The sequence below is a fragment of the Pristis pectinata genome, chromosome 27, assembly GCF_009764475.1.
Source record: "Pristis pectinata isolate sPriPec2 chromosome 27, sPriPec2.1.pri, whole genome shotgun sequence".
In the NCBI taxonomy this organism is placed as follows: Eukaryota; Metazoa; Chordata; class Chondrichthyes; order Rhinopristiformes; family Pristidae; genus Pristis; species Pristis pectinata.
The window spans coordinates 17184603-17204496 of record NC_067431.1 but is presented as its reverse complement, the minus strand read 5'-3'; the positions used below and the strand labels follow the sequence as shown (position 1 = coordinate 17204496).

Genomic DNA, 19894 nt, shown 5'->3' with positions numbered 1-19894 from the left:
TAAGTGAAGGATCAACAGTACCACTCCTAATTTTTTCTAAGTTTAAACATGCTATAGTTTGAGAAAACCACTGAAAAGTGGTGGGAGGTATTGGATCCTTCCATTTGAACAAAATGGATCGCTTGGCCATTAATGTGACAAAGGTGATCATACGACGAGCAGAAGCAGATAAATGGCGAGATTCCATCATTGGTAACCCAAAGATTGCAGTAATAGGATGAGGTTGTAAATCAATGTTCAATACAGATGAAATAATGTTAAAAATGTCTTTCCAATATTTTTCCAAAAGGGGACAGGACCAAAACATATGTGTCAGAGAAGCCACCTCCGAATTACATCTGTCACATATAGGATTTATATGATGATAAAAATGGGCTAACTTGTCCTTGGACATTTGGGTCCTGTGAACCACCTTAAACTGTATCAAAGAGTGAAGAGCTGAATTCCAAGGTAACTGCTCTTGACACGAAGGCAGCGTTTGACCATTAGTGGCATCAGGGAGGTTTAGTTAAGTTGAAGTCAGTAGGAATGGAAAGGTAAACTGCATAGGCTGGAGTTGGACCTGTACAAAGAAGAATGGTTGTGATTGCCAGAGGCATTTAACTAAGTCCTTGGACATTGTTGCAGGAATTCCTCTATGTCCTATGTGTAAACATCTTCAGCTGTTTCTTCAATGACCTCCCCTCTATCATACAGTTAAAAATAAGGCTGTTTGCTGAGGATTGCACAATGTTCAAATTCATTTGCTGCAACTCAGTTAATAAAAGCTGAGTCTGCATAGAGTAGGATCTAGACAACATTTGAGTTTGGGCTGATGAGTGTCAAGTAGCATTCGTGTCACTTAAGTGCCAAGCAAGACCAATTCCAATAATAGAATGTCTACTCACTATCCCTTGCCAGTCGATACCATTACCATCATAGAGTGCCCCAACATCAACATCCAGGATTCCTCGTTGACCAGCATCTAAGGTCCAGCAGCAGCAGTGGTTGCAAGAGCACATTAGAAACTGGGTATCCTGTGGCAAGGTATGCCAGGAGTGCAATGAAATACTTTCTGTCCACTAAAATGCGTAGCTTCAACAATAATTGAAGCTAAACACCATCCAGGATAGAGCAGCCCAACTGATTAGCACTGGATTCTCTGACCCTCTCTAACATAGCATCATAGTTACAATGCTATCTGCAAAATGCATTGCAGCAGCTGGCCAAGGCTTCTTCAGTAGCACCTTCCAAACCAATGGGAGCTAACATCTAAAAAGACACAGGTGCGTGGACGTGGTAACACCTACACTTTTCTCCTCCAAGTTAAACAGGCTAACCTGGAAATACATTGTTGCTGGGTCTAATTTCTGCCATCCTCCTTTTGGTTGCGCAGTAGGAGTACATTCACCACTTGCTCGAGCTTCCACAGGTATGTAAAAAGGAAAAGACTAGAGAGGGCAGATATGGGTCTCTCACAGACAAAAGCAGAGGAATTTTTACTGGGAAATAAAATACAGAGGAATTAAAAACTTTGAGTGTGTCTTCACTGGGAAAAAAAACTCCCTGAAATACTGGAAAACCAATGATGAACTTACAGAGATATTAGTAAAGAAATGCCATGAGAGAAGTTAATGAGCCTCAAAAATGTTAAATCCTAAACACATCCAAACGTTTTGAAAGATGTGGCTGTAGAGATAGTGGATCCTCTGGTTATCTTCCCTACTCATGAAAGGCGGGAGAGAGAAAACAGCCTGTTAACCTGACATTGGTAGCTGGGAAAATGAACCCATGAACACTACCTCATTAGTCCTTTGCACTATTTATTTTTGTAACTTGTAGTAATTCTTATGCACTGTACTGCTGCCACAAAACAACAAATTTCACATGTCAGTGATAATAAACCTGATTCTGATGTCAAGATGCTTAGAAAATAGTAATATTTGAACAGAGCCAAAATAGATTTATGCAAATCATCTTTGATTAATCTCTTTTTGTTTACAATGCATCTAGTGGATATGGGGGGTGGGGGTGGGGAACAAGGGTACTTGGACTTTCAGAAGGCTTTTGATATAATCCTACACTGGAGGTTGGTCAGCAGGGTTTAGAGCACATGGATTTGTGGGTAATTATTAGTGTGGTTGATGACTTGGTTAACAGAAAGAAAACAAAGGATAGGAAAAAGTAGGTCGTCCTCAGGTGGGCAGGCTGTGACTGGTGTCACATGAGAGCTCGAGCACTGATTTATATCAACAATTTGGATGAAGAGCCAAAATATAATATTTCCAAGTTTGCTGCTGAAATGACAAAAAGTGAGTGGTGATGGAGATGCATTGGAGCTGCAAGAGGTTATAGACAAGCTAAGTGAGTGGGTAAGAACATGAGAGATGTGGAAAAATGTGGGGCGTAAAGCAGAAATTGAATATTTTTAAATGGTGAGAGATTGGCAAGTATTGAGGATCAAAGGGTATCCTTGTAAACAATTTAGTAAAAGCTAACATGAAGTGCAGTAGGCAGAATGACCATTTGGTGTGTTGGTCCTTAATGCTAGAGGATTTTAGTATGAGTAAAATGTCTTATATTTATATCTTCTTCTTAGACAGTCCCTCAGGACCAACTTCTACTTTTACTTCTACTCTGGTTTTGTGGGTTTTCAGGCGCCTAATGAGGCTGTTGTGAGAACTGCCAACTTTATCATAGAAAGAGCAGGTTTGTAGTTTATGAAGTGATCCAGTCCTTCCACAGGGCCTCTGTGTACTCCTGAGGCATTGCCTTGAGGTTTTCAATACCTTCTTCTCCACTTTCAGCAATCACAGGCCAGAGATTTTCAGGATTCAGTGGGGATATTGCATTTCCTCAAGACAGCTTTGAGTACATCCTTGAATCTTTTCTTCTGCCTGGTAATCCCTTTCCATGACAAAGCATGGGATAGTATCTGTTTGCGAGTGACTTGGCTCACCCAACAAGTGAATGCAATTAGGACCCCAACATTGGGGTTGTTGACTTGTGGGAAGACCCTGATATTGGTTTGCTTATCCTTTCAGTGAATTTGGAGGATTTTGCAGAGATAGTGTTGGTGGTATTTTTCCAGAGCTGTGTGCTTTGGCCATATATATACAAGATCCCTACTCTTGTGCTTAAATCCTCTTGTAATAAAGACCAACATACCACTTGCTTTCCTAACTACCTGCATGTTAGCTTTCAGTGACTGATGTACAAGAACAGCCAGGTACAATTGAACATCAATATTTCCCAATCTCTCACCAGTATTTTGCTTTCAAAAGGATTTGCATGTCTGTGGAATCTTCCTTGATACCCAAAACAAACTGGAACCAATTGAGAACTTCTGAGGAAAAAATGTCAGAATCTCATCTGCCAATTAAAATAAGCCAATCACTGTAGTGCGGCAGTATGTGCTGCTGGCGCATAGTTCTGGAGAATAGTTTTCACTCTCGACTTCAGATGCTCTCTGTGGAGTCTGTATGTTCTCCCTGCAACCCCATAGATTCCCTCAGGCTGCTTCTGTTTCCTCCCACATCCCAATGTAATTTTAGTTGGTAGGTTAATTGGCTACTGTAAGCCTAGTGAAGAAGGGCAACAGGTGAAACATGGGTGTTGGTGGGTGCATGAGAGAGAACATATACAGGGAAATAAGTAGGGGGATGGGATTGCTAATAGCTGGCATAGACTCGATGGGCCGAATGGTGATCTCCTCCATCGTAAGGAAATATGAGTGCAACTCAAGAGCTGCAAACAACTGCAATTTCTGCAGTGTCCTGTGCCTGCAACAATGCATTGCCCGCACCAATGCATTACCCGCAGGGCGCCCTGGGCGCCCCACCGCCCTCACACTCCCCCTCGCTCCCTCCGTCACCGGTTCACCGCAGCCGAGCCCGCGCATGCGCGCCCAGTTCTCGCGGCGTTTTGTCGGCGGGGGGAGTTCATGGCGGAGTCGGACTCTGAGGGAGCTAAGGTAACCATAGCAACGCGGCCTAGTTTTGGTGGATCAGCCGGAGACAGGCTGCCCCGTGGTCCGATGACCAGCCCTGGTTGTCACCCGGCACATCGGACCTTCGTGACACCCCGAGGCCGTGCACCGTGAGTGAGCCCCCCACCCCCCGAGTTTAGCGCTGCCCCGGCCGAGGGGGCGAGTGGGTGGCGCAGGGTAGGCGGCTGGGAGTGATGAAGGTCCGTGATCAGGTAAACGGTCCGCCGGGTGGGGAGGGTCGACTCTCCCTGTAATGCCTCAAATTAACATCAATAGAAGGACCTTTTGTTCATAGAGAGAACTCCGACTGACATTGGTGGCGCGGGGGTGGGGGGGGGCACTGAATATGGCAAGGTCTTGCACTCACCACCACGCCCAACGGTGTGTCCCAGGCACCCACCACCCTGTGTGTCTGACATCTCCCCTAAACTTTCCTCCACTCACCTTAAACATAATCCAATCTTTTTTAATATCAAAAATAGAGAAGGCTCTTAAGAACACCAGAAACATGTTAAAATAAATTAACCTATTTTAATCAAAAAAATGAAAATTCCCTGTTACCTACTTTCCTCCCTTGCATTTGCTCCTCTCTAATGAAATGAATGAAGCTGCTACATGTTCAGCAGTTAGATTTCGTACTGTGCTGTACTGTTCTATGTTCTATGAGATGACTGGCCGGCTGTGGGCAGAAGGTTGGCCAAGGACATTGGGATTAACAGTACTACAGTCGTGATGGCATCCCAACGGAAACCGTGTTGGTATTAAGTGGAAGCTTGTGGGGATAGTGGCTATAAGAGAGAACTTGCCGTTGCCTGTATCCGGCTACTGTGGAAACACTTTCATTGTCACTGAAGCAAATCCTTTATGTAGCATTACAGGATCTTCAACATCCACGGAGGGGCCACGGGCATGTTTAACGTCTTGTGCAAAGGATGACCATTTCTGACAGTGCAGCACTCCCTCAGTGCTGCACTGGATAGTCAGGTTAGGTTATGTGCTCAAAGAGTAAACTCAAAGCTATGACTTACTCACTCTCAGCTGACAGTCCTGTCTGCTGAGCCAAGCAGACACTTAGAAACAATAACGAGAGAGGCAAGTTTTATTTTTCCTCCAGAGTTTAATACAGGCACTAATGTACCTGAAAATGCTGGAGGCAAAATCCATCGTGGCTTTTAAAAGCAAAATGGATTAATATTTATAAATTAACAACAACATATTTCCTACTTGATTGGCACCCTGTCTGCTTCCTCATTGGTCCACTATGGCTGCGATACATACAAAATGCACCACTATTAATTCACTTCCCAAGCCTGCATCCTCTCCTACCAAGACAGACCAGTGGATGGGAACAGCACCATTTACAGGTTTCCCTCCAGGTCTCTCATCTTCCTTACTGTTTCTTTATCATTGCTGCGTCTAAATTCTGAAACCCTCTACTCAACAGAATGTGGGAGAACCTTCTGCTCCTTCACGGAAGAACTGTGCCAGTTCAGGAAGATGGTTCATCGCCACCTTATCAAGAGCAGTTAGTGAGGGGCAATATAAGGAAAGAGGAGAATGGGTCTGGAACAAGTGTTTCTTTCTCATGGTACCCTCACCAAAACTTCTCTTTCAACAAACATCCCCAAGACACATTAGCTGCTTGTGGGCATCTGTGAGTCAGTGTAACAAAAGTGTGACTACAGTTCAGTGCCCCATTTTATATTGTACTCTCTGTGTTGCTGAGAAATATGAAAATATTTTTATAGTAGAAAATAAAACATTTTCACTGATGTACCAGGGCTGATAGGTGTGTCAAATTCATGATGTTCACATATGACCTAAATGTGGACCTAAATGTAGGAATTCTGACAGACATCTGCTGGTAACACTTTATTTCTTCATCTGGCTTGATAAGATTTCTCATGCACTGACATGCCTGATGAAACTATTGGCTAGATATTCAACTGTGTGAGGCATAACAGCTGAGGCCAAGTCTTTAGGGATTTGGAAGTGTAAGTTACCACATAATATCAATCAGGAATGGGAATGCTTGCAAATTCCACCTCCTTTCCTCTAAATACTTTAGCCACGGTTTCTTACGTAAACTACAGCATGAAATTGAGTTGCATCAGCATAAGAAACCATGCAATTTGTTACATTAAAGAAATTTTAAAATCTGTTTTCAGACAAAGCTTGTTACTAACCAGCCATATGATGAAAGTCTGGATGTGAATGATTCTGAAGAAGTAGCAAGCATCTACACCCCATCCCCAAGGCAGCCTGGTAAGTACAGCTCAATAGTAACTTGTGATATAGGGGTAACTATATAAAGGAGGGCAAAAAGCCAGATTGTGGCACGTACCAGGGAATGTGTACACTAGAATGTTACATATGTGGCCTGCAAATGATATAAAATGATGCATGTTATAGTGAGTATGATTGATGTGAGAAACTCCCAGAGAGAAGTCACAAGGTCAAGTACCAATGATATTTGTTGTTGAATGATTTATTCACTGCTATCAAATGCTTGCAGTATATTGCCCAACTAAATAAAGAAAATACACGTTATCTTAGCCCACAGTTTTAATTGAAGCTTTTGACCCATTCTGTTAAATATATTGTTGAGAAAAAAGTAGCTCTGCCTCACAGGCTTGTATGACTGAAGTTTGGATAGAAACTTTAACTCATCTTGTTTCATTGGCATTTCATTTTGTTCAGCCTATGCAGGATTCCTAGTTGTAGTAGTGATGGATTTTCACTGGGACTCTGAACAGTATTGTAGTAATATGAAAGCATTAATCTATTTCCATCCTTCCTAAATCTATTTAATAAAATACTAATCAATCATCCCAGTCTCAGGACATGACCACAGGAGTTCCTCAGGGCAGTGCTCTAGGTCCAACCATCTTCTGTTACTTTATCGATGACCATTCTTTCATCATCATAAGATGTTTGCTGACAATAGCACAATGTTCTTTTCTGTTCACAACTCCTCAGAAAATGAAGCAGCTGAATGCAGTAAGACCTAGACAACATTCAGGTACAGGCTGACAATTGCTAACTCACAATTGCATGACAAAAGTACCAGGTAATGACCATCTCCAACAAGAGAGATCCAGCCATCTGGTCTTGACATTCTGTGGCATTGCTAACAATCAATATCCTGAGAGTCACCATTGACCAGAAATTCAACTGGAACAGCCAACCTAAATGTAATGGCTACAGGAGTAGACCAGAGTCTGAATATCCTTTGGTGAGTGCCTTATCTCCAGACACTCCAAAGCCTTTCCACCATCTGCAAGTACAAGTCAGGAGTGTGATGGAATATTCTCCACTTGCCTGAATGAGTGCAGTGCCAACAACTCTCAAGAAGTTTTACAGCAGCCAGGACAAAGCAAGTTGAAAGGGTACCCTGCCAACCACCCTAAACATTCATTCTCACTATCACCAGCACCCAGTGGTTGCATTCTGTACTGTCTACAAAACGCACTGCAGCTGCTCACCCAGATTGCTGGAACAGCATCTCCTAAACCCACGCTCTCTATCGCCAAGAAGGACAAGGGCAGCAGGTGCATGGGAACACCACCACCTGCAGGTTACGCTCCTTGTCAAGCACCATTCTGACTTGGAAATGTATCACTTGTCCTTCATCATAGCTGGGTCTAAATCCTGGAACTCTGTCCTCAACAGCATTGTGGCAATACTTTTGTTAGGAGGAATTCAGCAGCTCAAGAAGGAACACCGCCCCTTCTTGGGGGCAATTAGGGATGAGTAATAAATGTAAACTTTGCCAGTGATGCAAAGGTCCTGATACTGTATTAAAAAATAATTAAGGCTCCCTAATGTGATCTTTAGTTCATTCACAATCACAGATCTTTTAGTCATTCACAGCAATGGAACCATGATTCAAAAGAGATTCTGATATTTCCTTTTATTTGCTTTCAGGTGGCCCCAGGTTAAACCGCTCCCAGACCAGAATCATGGCAGATAATAGCAGTGATGAGTATGAGGAAGAAAATAGTAAGAAATCGGAGGTAACACACTCATCTGTATTTGCACATTACTGTTTCTAGGCTATGTTGTTATAAGTTCTGCAGGTACACACAAACACTAGATAAAATAAGATATTTATTTATTAGTTACATGTACATGGAAACACACAGTGAATGCGTCTTTTTGCGTTACTAAGAATGTGCTGGGGGCAGCCCACAAGTGTTGCCACTCTTCCAGTGCCAACATAGCATGCCCACAGCTCCTAACATATTTGGGGAATATGTTGTTCTAATCTGTGTAAGATGGTAGGAAAATTACAGCAAGTTTAGGAACAAGTCCAACTTAAAATCCATTTTAATCTTAAGTTTCAGACTTGCATAAGAAATAAAACAACAGTTGTTAAATCTATGTGATGATCAGACAGAAATGAGCTCAATTTTGAAATTCTCCAGTGCAGGAAATCCACATGCAGTGGAAAAAAATATTTTGTTGTAGCAACCTTTGTTCTTTTCAGGACTTCCCAAAGGATTTTGTAGCCAATGAAGCAGTTTGAAGAAGACTTGCTGACATGTTGTTTGTTAATTCTAGCACTCTTTTCTGTCATTGAAGGATGATTATGGGCTTTACCAAACAGTTTGACTGACTAAGAGTATGAGGAGCTGAGCCATCCAGGCCATTAATTTTCTAAGTTCTATCCTTGTACTGTAACTGGACTAAACTGGGATTATGTTAGGGTTGTTTTGATTAGCGCCTTCTGATTTAGAGAAAAGGAGAAGTCTGACAGGATTCCAACTCTTAATCTCAGTTCAGTCATTTTTTTGCTGGAAAATGTTCCATACACATATGGGGACATTGGGTTCGGGGATCATTGGTACTTGGCTGTTATTTCTCCTGCAATCAAGTAGCCTTCTGATATGCAGCTGTCTAAACTCATTCCTGAAAATCATCACATGAGTGCAGTATCAAAGAATGTCACCTTCCTTAAAGCAACCCCATGGAGAGATTTTTGTTTATCCATGCTAAGTAGAAGACAGAAACTGCCGCATGGCACAGAATCCCTCAAAAAAAACTGTGCTACTGAGGAGGAAGATGCATGAGCTTGGCATCAAGAAGTATTGATGTTCACTTCAATACTTAGCAACACAAACAGCTAAGTTTTTTTTGTCTTATATCTAACAGGAGAAAAAAAAGGGCTCAAAGTCCCTGCAGCAGGGGTTCATAGAGAATGAGGATGAGGAGGAAGATGAAGATTCAGATGACACAGAATCTGATGAAGATGATGAAGAACATGGAGCACCACCAGAAGGGTGAGTCAGGCCAGAAGTAGAACAGAAATAAAGCCGAAGTTGTTTCTTTCATGACATTGTGACTAGATGCAGTGCTCTTGAAGTCCCAAGGTAAAATCCCTGATCAGTGTTGATCTAAGGTATATTTTCAACAAAAAAAATAAGGAATTGGTGAGATTTATGGAAGAAGATTTAAAAGATGTGTTGTGAGAAAGTGCTTAGAGCGGGAATGGAGTAATCCCAGATTGGATTTCCAGAGGGTGGCCAAAGTGACTGAATATTCTGCTAAGAATGACAGAGAAAAGGAGAAGGGTAGACAGGAGGCTGCAGTCAGAGGACATTTGGGTGTGGTAGACGTTAGCCATTGGGAGATTTTATTGAGGGAAGACAAATATTTTAAATTGGAAGCACAGAAAGTAGGGTGGTGTCAATGTAGACCAGAAAGGATTGGGTGAGGAGGGTTTTTGTGTGATAGGCTGCTGCTTGTATCAGTTGGTGTTTATGGATTTTGTAAAAGGTCTTGCCACTGATGCCATTCTATGCTCGTGGGCATTTGACTTCATTGGGAAAATGAGGCTACCATTTGTCATTGCTATAGGCAACAGTATTGAAGACATTACTCACTTAGGAATTAAGCAAGCTATTTCACAGAACAACACTTAACTGATTACTTTTTAAGTACTTACTGCTGATTTAATTAAACTTCAGTCGGCTATTCATATTATTAACAATTGGATTTTTTTTTTCATTGCTGCATTCTAATATTTTTATCCTGCAGTGCAAATGGGGGTAAATTGCAGTCAGGGACTGTAGTCAATCTGTCATTCTGGAGGCTATTATGGGGTTGCAGCAAAGCCTCTGCTGTCAAAACAATCTGGTTTCTGTGGTTGTTCTTCCTGCAGAAAGAGACTATTATTAGGTTCTTATTTCTCTGCTGTCACTATTTCCAGTGATGTATCTTTGAGGTTATCGACAATTTCACTAGAAATACTGGAAAAAAACTATATGCCACTCGCGTGTTAGCAGCACCTTTCTGATTAGCATTACTATTAGCAATAAAATTAACTTGATTTTGCCACCCTCTAGAATTTTTTTTATGATTAGCACTAGCCATGTTGTTAGTAGACTTCGTTTTCAATGTGTACCTTTGCCTGCCAAGTGTCCATGATAACAGGAGCAAGTCCCAGAGCCCAACAGTTTTAGATTAAGGGTGATTTGATTGAGGATTTCAGTATGTTAAAGTGAACTGGTAGTGCAGAGAGAAACAATTTCCTCTGGTAGGGGACATATTCTTAAAAAAATTTAAAAAAAGACCTTTCAGGAAACGTTTCTAATCACAAGTGGTAGAAATTTGGAATTCTTGTTTTCAAAGGCAATTCATGCCAGAACAGTTGTTAATTTTAAACATAGGATTGATCCATTTTTGATAACCAAAAGAATTTGGGGGTAAAATAAATGGCATTGAGTTATAGATCAGCCTTGATCTGAACAGTGAAATAGGGTCACAGGGTTGAACAGTCTGCTCCTGCTTAAGCCACTGTGCACTGCTACATCACATTGAAGGGGAAGAAATACATAAACTTTTGTCTCTATAAATATGCTGCTGTGCTGCAAGCCAGTAGACTGTTTATGCTAGTTAAAAGAATTGTTAATTATGTGAAAAATTTGCCCTCATTTAACAAAGGCTTTTAATGTTGTAATGATTCTGATAAGGTCTTTAAAGACATTTCACATGTTTTCTAAGTTCTGTCTTAGTGGTAGAGGTTTTATGTGGTAGCATTCATGTGATATCTTTTTACTGGGTTGAAATTGTTTGATGTCATTACTGATGGAATCATTTTCTATAATGTTGATTTATTTCTCTTTCAGTGCATATGACCCTGCAGATTATGAACATCTCCCCACTTCTACTGAAATAAAGGAGCTCTTTCAGTACATCACACGGTAACAGTCTGTGAATAATTTATTTCACTTAGGTCCCTGTGACTCTGTAGTTGGTTTTATCTTCTGCCCAAGTTGTAAGAGAGTAATCCTATAATAGTCTTCACTGAAAGAAGGTATTCTACTCCCCCACCCCGCTGTCTTTCCAACAGGTGTCAGGCAGAAATTGAGCTGGTAAGTTTGAATGTAGCTCCTGATATTCATGTAAAAGGGAATTTCCAATGCCAACTCAATTTGGCAGTTATATGTTAATAATATTACGCAGCAACAAATGGCTGACTCATTGTGTACCTAACTCATTGAAAGCCAATACTACATTTTCTTCATTTGCTGTATATGTCTTTAGCATGTTCCTCACTATTTACTTGCCTAACATGTTCTAAATAAATTGTATATAGTTCTATATAAATTGCTGTTGTGTACCTCTGCAGCATGTACCTAACTTGCTGTGTATGAGTTGTTCACCTGCTGAGACTTGCAGTGCTCAGAGACTATGTTTCCTTCATGGAGTGGGACTGGTGATCATCTTGAGTAAGCCATGCATCTCTCGGGAGCTAATAAAAAAAGTGTGACTTTTTCTTACCCTTGTTAACTTTGGTTTTCCTCAGATTTTGGGTAGGTATTTCCTTACAAAGTAAACTTTCACTCTTGGCTTCTATCTATCTCCTAGTGTTAATGGAAAACTGAGCAGATCACCTGCACACCCACTGCAGTTAGCAATTGCTCAATGAGATCCAAAATGGGGATCTTATTATTAACATTACATAGAAATTTACAGAAACAGGCAGTTTGCCTTATCTGTGTAAGTGCTTATGCCCACGCAATCTCCACCTGTTCTACTTCACTTTACCTTATAATTCCTTTTCCTTTTACATAAAAGACTTACAAGAATGCTTCCAGAACTCAGCTACCAGGAAAGATTTATCAGGTTGTAGCTTTTTTCTTTGACTTGATAGAGATCACTAAAAATATAATGGTTTGGATGGGATAAATGAAGAGGAGAACATTTCACTGGGAATATCCAAAACTAAGGAAAATAAATGTGAGACAGGTAATATCAAATCTATAAAAGAAATAATGAGAAATGTCTTTGTTCAGTGAGGATGTGCAACATTCCAAAGGAAGAAGTTAAGGCAAATAGGTTGGAAGGTTTCAAAAGGAAACTGGATGAAAACAGGAGGGAAAGGAGAACAGAAAATTATGCTGACTGAGATGTGGGAGGTGGAACAGAAAGAGATTCACGCAGAGTATAAACACCCATACAGATTCATTGAATGAATTGCCTATTTCTGTGCTACTTATATTTTATGTACTGCTACATATTTATTGAGCTTCCTCTCATACACCTATGCTGTTAAAGAAGTCTTAAGAAGTGGTTGTGAGTTTTGAGTTTGTTTGTGTTTGACAGGTATAGTCCACAGTCTATTGAGCTGGATCACAAACTGAAGCCATTCATTCCTGATTTCATTCCATCAGTGGGAGATATCGATGCTTTTTTGAAGGTCAGGAAGTAAAATTTTAATTTATTAAAATGCATATCTTCCCCTTTATTCTTGCTTTTCTAATTTGGTCATAAGTTTTGGCACTTAATCTATTCAAACCATTTTCTTTCTCTGAAATTTAGTTTTCATTTGTTCTGAAACACATCAAACCAGGAAGAACTATTGACAAACTAGACAGCACGTTAACGTACTCATTGAACCTGGTTAAAGTTGGCTATGTTAACTTATGGGGAGCTACTTATTAAACTGTTTATTGACCTCCCTTCGCCAGCACACATTTGGGCAGTTGATGCAAATTATTTGTGAACACTTATTGCTGTTATTTTCCTTGTGAATTATAGGTGCCACGTCCTGATGGGAAGCCCGACAACCTAGGCCTAATCCCATTGGATGAACCTTGTGCAAAGCAGTCTGACCCAACTGTACTGTCACTCTGGTTAACAGAGAATTCAAAACAGCACAGTCTCACGGTAAGCAGAGAGGCACAGTATAAGTGCTTTATCAAGAGCTTGAGCTACAATAAAACCATTGATTAGCCCAGCAATCAAAGTCAGCTCAATGTTCTCCCTATAAATTCATAAATTGTAATATCTAATTGACCTTTGAAAAGTGATGAGCAGCATCATTCTAGAGTCTTAACCAGACTTGAGCCTAGAGAGGGTGCTTTTAACAATAGGGTAAAGTAGAGGTTATAGAAGTCTCACTTGGCTTTTAACTGCCCCAAAACCTGTTGATGCAGTGATTCATTGAAAATTTCAAAACTGACTGATCATTTTTTTGAGGCATTATTATTAAGAATTCAGAAAGGTGGATGGAGCTAGGATATAGAGCAGCCATGATTTAACTGAAAGGCTGAAAAATCTCCAGAGACTTAATGACCTCCTCTTGTTCCTGAGATGGAGCAGTTTGAAAGGAGGAATTGAGACTACCACAGAAAAGAATTTTTTTTTTGTATTTCTTCCCCTTCAATGTGATGAAAAAATATATCTAAAGAGAAATCTCTTAAAATGATCATGCAACTCTTGTGTGCAAATTGGCTATACATTGTCTGCATTGCAACAGTTTCTTAAGGTACTTCATTGGCTGTAGGTGCTCTCAGATGTCCTGTTAGGGGCATGAAAGGACTACAAAAACCCAAGTCTTTCCATTGCAATATGAGCTCCTTTTTTTGGTCAGTACAATAATATCAGGAGATGATGTCATCTTTTTGATACTGTCTGTGGAATTTAGATGCAATTAAATTTATTGGGTCTTATTAATGCATTCCCCAGTCATGGGAATTACAGGAACAACATGATTCACTGTCTTCAATGCTGGATGAGCACAGGATATGATAGAGGTCCAATTGACTACCAATTATTTAGATTTGAATGTGGTCATTTGAGTGAGGTACAATATGGCGTACAGTACTTCAATATAGCAACAACTTGCATCAGTATTATTTCTTCAACATATGAAAATTTTCTTAACTGCTTCTGGGGAAACTAATTTTACAAAATTTGACACAAGCTGCCTGAAGAGATACTTTGATAAATATCTCTTTAGACATACAGTTAGGTTTTGAGGATCTTCTTGGAGGAGAAGAGATTCAGAGAAAGAATTCTATGTCTTAGTTTCTAAGCAGCTGAGTACATGGTAGCCAGTGGTGGAGTGATTTAATTGTGGATATGCAAGTGACCAGAAATGGAGGAATGCAAAGTTTTTGGAGGGCTGGCAAGATGCAAAGCTACAGAGATGGAGACAGGCAAGACAATGAATTGATTCAAACGCAAGGTCAGGAATTTTAAATTTGAGATATTGATCAGGGACTTGAAGAAGGAAAAGAGGTTTAAAAAAATCTAATAATTGTACCTGTAGCTGGACCCAAAATATTCTGGAATTAGTTCAACATCCAGGTATCACACCTTTGCCTTTAAATCGCCTTTAAGATTGAGTTCACATTTCTTTCTTTCACCACAGCATTTGAAGGTGAAAAGTCTGGAGAATGTAGAGAAGAATCCAAAGGCTCTTGACAACTGGATGGAAAGCATCAGTGAGCTGCACCGCTCCAAACCACCCGCTAATGTTCACTATACCAAGTGAGTTGTGTCTGTTCCTTCGTCACCATATCATTTACCATCTGTCCCTTTAGTTGGTTTCCGTACTTTAAGTGCTCAGGATCCAAGCAGTGACCTGATTCTGTTCAGTTATACTAATGTCAGAGTTCACTGTGTGACTCTACAGATAAACCTCATTGCTGTGACTGTTACCCCAGTTCTGTGTGGTTTCCCTTCTGAAGGAGGATGCCTTTAAATTACCTCTTACAAAAACAAAAGTGATCCAATTTATTTTGTGGGTCTTCTGGAAGTCAGATAGAAACTATATTGGTGAAGGATTTTCCATAAAACTCTTCATGTAGTAATCAATACAGTTAAAATGCACTTACTGTGAAACAATAACAATAACAAGGTCTAAAAGAAAAATATATTTCCCTGCTCATTGGTGATCCTTTCCTTCCACAGACTGCAAATAACAAATTCTACCATCCCACATTTTGGGACACAGTTTAGCATTTTCCACCCTATTTGTGTTATAACAAATTCAGAACTATTAGTTTTCTGTATAATTTAGCATGACTAAAAGAATCATAAATGTTTCCTGGAAAAACTAAATCTTCTTTGTTCCTTTACAAGTTCATTTAACACTCCAACTTTTATCACAAAGCTCACGAAACCTACCTTGTTTTCTAAATGAAGTTTCAGAAAACATCAAAATAAACACTTTTGATCATTCACACCAACCACAGTTTACAACCCTTCAAATGTCATGTTGAAAAAGTATGTTACCTAGAAAAATAACCCTTTCCTTACCTACCTTAATGTCTGTTTATCATTCACCAGTAGGTTACTCTTGAAATTGTTGTGAGTTCTTTGAGCATGCATTTTAATTACTTTGTGGGGGAGGACAGAATGTGTTCTGCCTGTCAACTTACACTCCTTCTCAGTCCACCAGTCACCTTGGACTCCTCACCATTACCTTTCTCCTCTTTCTACTGGCCATCTCGCTCTCTACTCTCAGTCCTGATGCAGGGTCTGACCCTAAGCGTTGACAATTCCTTTCCTCCCACAGATGCTGCTCAATGTGCTGAGTTCCTCCAGCAGATTGGGTGTTGTTGTGAAATTATTTTTCCTGGTGCATGAGAGTCACTCAGATCAGTTAATACCTTAAAAGCCTGAGGTTTCATGTGTGCTTCTCTGTATTCTAAAACATAGATTTAATCCATCATTCTTTTGCTATGTTGACACTTTTTATGGCCTAAATTCATTTGCTTTCCATCATTACAATTGAATATATATACTTCACTATCCATTACGTCAAGCAAAGCATTGCTACTTTACTCATTTGACCACTAAACGGCAACTTGACCACAGATATTGATCATACTCCGTCCTTAACCTATAATTAAGCCTAATTTGCCAAAAATATTTACTTTGTACCTTGTTATCAATTAAATAATCTAAAAACTCTAAATTCCAGCAGGCTGTTTAGGTACACCCATCACTCTATGCCACCTGATTTCTTTGAAGTTTACAGAAGTGTTTGTCCAGGTGGTAGTTGAGCTCCACTGAACAAAAAGTTTCCCAATAGGAAGGACCCCTTCCAGATTCACTATTGAGTCTTATGATTTCAGTCTAAAAAGTAGACTACTACATTTGGCTTCAATACTGAGTTAGCAAGAGGGAAAATGAGTCTAGCATTTTTACCCACTAGTGAACTTTGCAATAACTTCTGGTATGGGCAGTACCTGTGGAATTGTACAGCAGCAGGAATAAGTTGATTTGTTCACACCTTGTAGCTGTGGTTGATATACTCTTCTCTCCCCTACCTTTAGGCCAATGCCTGATATCGAGTCTCTCATGCAGGAGTGGCCACCAGAGTTTGAGGAGCTGCTGGGAAAGGTGAGTGAGTCCCATCAGAACTGTAAATTGTGTATCAATTTATCGGTTCTGCCAGTGTGAAACATTTCTCAATGACTGAATTATCTTTCTTTAAACTTAGGTGAGCCTGCCAACAGCAGAAACCAACTGTGACCTGCCCCAGTACATAGATATGATTTGTGGTAAGAACCAATTGGTAGCTTTCATTGATTGCCAGAGGGAGTTTTAAAAGTAAATACAAACAACCTGTACAGGTACACAGTGGCTACCACACTATGTGTGGATATTTTGCCCCACCTATCCCTTGAAAATAGCTGAAAATTCAGACTAAGGAAAGGAATTACTGTGTTCTGTGCCAGATTTTTCATTTAGTTATTTGACCCTGTGTCTTTCACTCCACCCATCTCCTCAGTCACAACACTGGAGTAAAAACAGAAAGTGCTGGAAATAGTTCATCAGGTCCTGCAGCATCTGTGGAGAGAGAGAGACAATTAACTTTCATCAAATTTGTTTCTTTCTCCACAGATGCTGCCTGATTTGCTGACTATTTCCAGTACTTTCTGTTTTTATTTCAGATTTTTGCTTTTCAATTATAGTGTTTGGAGTATTGTAATTAGCCTCACTACCTCCAGGTATGGGAGAGGAATAGTCACTGGTGTATTGTCCTGGTTCTCCAGATAGAAAGCAAATATATGCAGACATCATTCAGAATTATATATAGCGATGATATGTCCCCATGGATGAATAGCTTGCTGCAACTCCTTTGAAGAATAATCAATTTGGGACCGACCAAAGAAATGACAGTTCCAATGGAAATGTACCTCAGGAAAATCAGTCACTACAATAGAGGAAGAAAAAAATTCTGCTTTGTTGCAATGTGCCATACTTAGAAACTTACTGTGGGAAATCATTAATATGAATGATTATCCTGCATACCAGCTCATTTAGATGTCTGCTGTTTCAATGGCCCAAACCTGTATGCTATAGACTGCCATTATACTCTAGTGAACACACACTCAGAGTATAGCTGCATGCTATACAAAGACTTGACCAGGTTGTAGTGCTAACAGTGACAACCAATTATTAGATATACAGTCATACCTATTTAATCAAGATTGTTCATAAGATCATAAGCAGAGGCTCCATGAAAGTGACCTGGCTGATTGGTTGCACCCCAGGTGTTTGATACTAATACTCTGCAAATAGCTGTAGTTTTAAAAATATTTTGTCTCTCCACCCCTCCCTCCCCCCCCAACCTTTTACAGCCATTCTGGATATCCCTGTATACAAGGACCGCATCCAATCCTTGCATGTGCTTTTCACTCTCTACTCAGAGTTCAAAAACTCTCAGGTAAGAGATGCTAAGATAAGGAATGAACAATAAGCCTCTATCTTTGTCTGTGCTTTTGAAGAATGTCGCCTTCCTTTCATTTCACTCACACCCCAAACAACAACATTGCTATAAGAGAGGCAGTTTAGTAAGTGGTTCATTTACTCCCATTAATTCTTCTTTCCTCCAGCTTTCTCTATCAGTTGTTCATCTCCTCCGAACAAGATTACATTTTGCTGAAAGTCAGTCAGTTTTCGCTCTGTGGGTAACTCCGTCACCTCTCAGTCACCTCGTTCTGGTGTCAAGTTCCACATCAGGGACGAGAACACAAAATCCAGGCTAATAATGAGGGAGAGTGTAGCAGTGGAGTGGCAATTTTAAGAGGAGATGTTAGACCAAGGCTCTGTCTGCCCTCTACAGATGTTAAAGGTTCCACAGTCAATAATTTGTAGAACTTGCCTTGCCAAGTGTTTGTTCTATAATTTGACTTAAAGATGATTACCTAATCATTGTTGTATTTGCTGCTGTTGAACTTTCACTTGCATACATTGCCTGCTACATTTCCTACAATAGTGACCACATTTCATAAGTACATTATTTGCTATAAAGCGCATTAAATGTCTTTGGGCATCAAAGTTACTATACAACTGGAAGTACTTTCGAGTCATAAAGTTGTACAGCATGGAAACAGGCCCTTCAGCCCAACTCATCCATGCCTACCGACATGACTACGCTAATCCCATTTTCCTACCTTTGGCCCATATCCCTGTATTCCTTTCCTATCCATGTACCTGTCCAAATGCTTTTTAAATGCTGTGATTGTACCTGCCTCTCCCACCTCCAATGGCAGCATGTTCCATATACCCACAACCTCTGTGTGGGGCAAAAAAATTTTCTTTCTGAATTAGTCTTAAATCCTCAGTGCCTAAGTGACAATACACATACAGTTACTGTGCCATTACACTCACTATTTCAAACTGTAATATGATATATTCTGGAACATAACCAAGTACTGCGGTTCATCAGGTTTACACATGTTTATCTTGCTTGTCTTAATACTGAATCCCATTCCCTAACACTGTCTTAATATTTACTGCTCAAGCAGTTCTTGTTCCAACTTTTTAAAAAAATCTCTCATTGGGAGTGACTTGCATTCATTTTGGGTTATAGATAATTTTTTCTGACATGCACTTCTGCCCATAATGGTGCAGTGGTCAATGGTGTTATTCCAAGCATTTGATATCTATTCAATTGTTCTCACCTTCTGTTTGCAGCACTTCAAAGCTCTTGCGGAAGGGAACAAGGTGAGCAGTTCTGAGGAGCCTCCATCCCACAATGCAGATGTGGACACAATAACATTTGACTAACTAGCAGCTTTGAGCAAATAACTCTTAGGAAGCTTTAGATCCTTATTTTAGTTCTAAAAAAAACATACTGAGTTGTTTTATTTTTCTATTTATTGTGTACATTTTTCTAATAAATATTATTCTGAACAAGATTTTCACCATTCATGTGTCAAATCTTTTGCAACTGGATAAATCAAATCAAGAAAATTTTGGAAAAAAATGACAAACCGCCAGGTACGTCAACAGACTTTGATTGAATGTATATTTAACTTTTTAAAAAATATGCTTTACATGTTTAACTTTTTGCAGGAATCCTGCACTACTCTGGTTTAACACTAACCTTCCCTCACACATCCTGTTAAGGCACATTTTGGAGAAAAATTCTACTCTGATCAATTGAGTTTCAGAAGATTTACAGTGATTGGAAAACAAACCTTGTCCCCTCCACCTGCTTCCCACACACACCAATACCCTCTCCAACTTTTCACTCCCCTAAGACCTCTTTACTTTGTAGATACAGTGACAATTCACCTCCCTTCTGAGCTTAACCACTGAATCAGCACTAACTGCACTTTCTAGCAATTAGGTTGATGATTCACTGAGGAAAGTAACTCACAGCACATTTCTGTA

The 19894-nt window shown here is 40.0% G+C and overlaps 1 protein-coding gene across 4 annotated transcripts; it reads left to right on the top strand.

The window, feature by feature from the left end:
- The first annotated feature begins 3889 nt into the window (after positions 1-3889).
- Positions 3890-19416, top strand: ift46 (intraflagellar transport 46 homolog (Chlamydomonas)). 4 transcript variants are annotated; one of them, XM_052039956.1, is made up of 12 exons: positions 3890-3952; positions 6136-6232; positions 7895-7983; positions 9122-9249; positions 11098-11172; positions 12578-12671; positions 13013-13141; positions 14631-14749; positions 16543-16609; positions 16710-16770; positions 17854-17939; positions 19193-19416. In XM_052039956.1, exons 1-12 carry the CDS (start codon positions 3923-3925, stop codon positions 19283-19285), a joined length of 1068 nt encoding a protein of 355 aa, XP_051895916.1. In that variant the 5' UTR covers positions 3890-3922; the 3' UTR covers positions 19286-19416. The 4 variants fall into 4 exon arrangements, with proteins under 4 accessions (XP_051895916.1, XP_051895920.1, XP_051895919.1 ...); XM_052039960.1 differs by having other exon boundaries at positions 3931-4077; XM_052039959.1 differs by lacking the exon at positions 3890-3952 and adding an exon at positions 3981-4167.
- Positions 19417-19894: the final 478 nt, after the last annotated feature.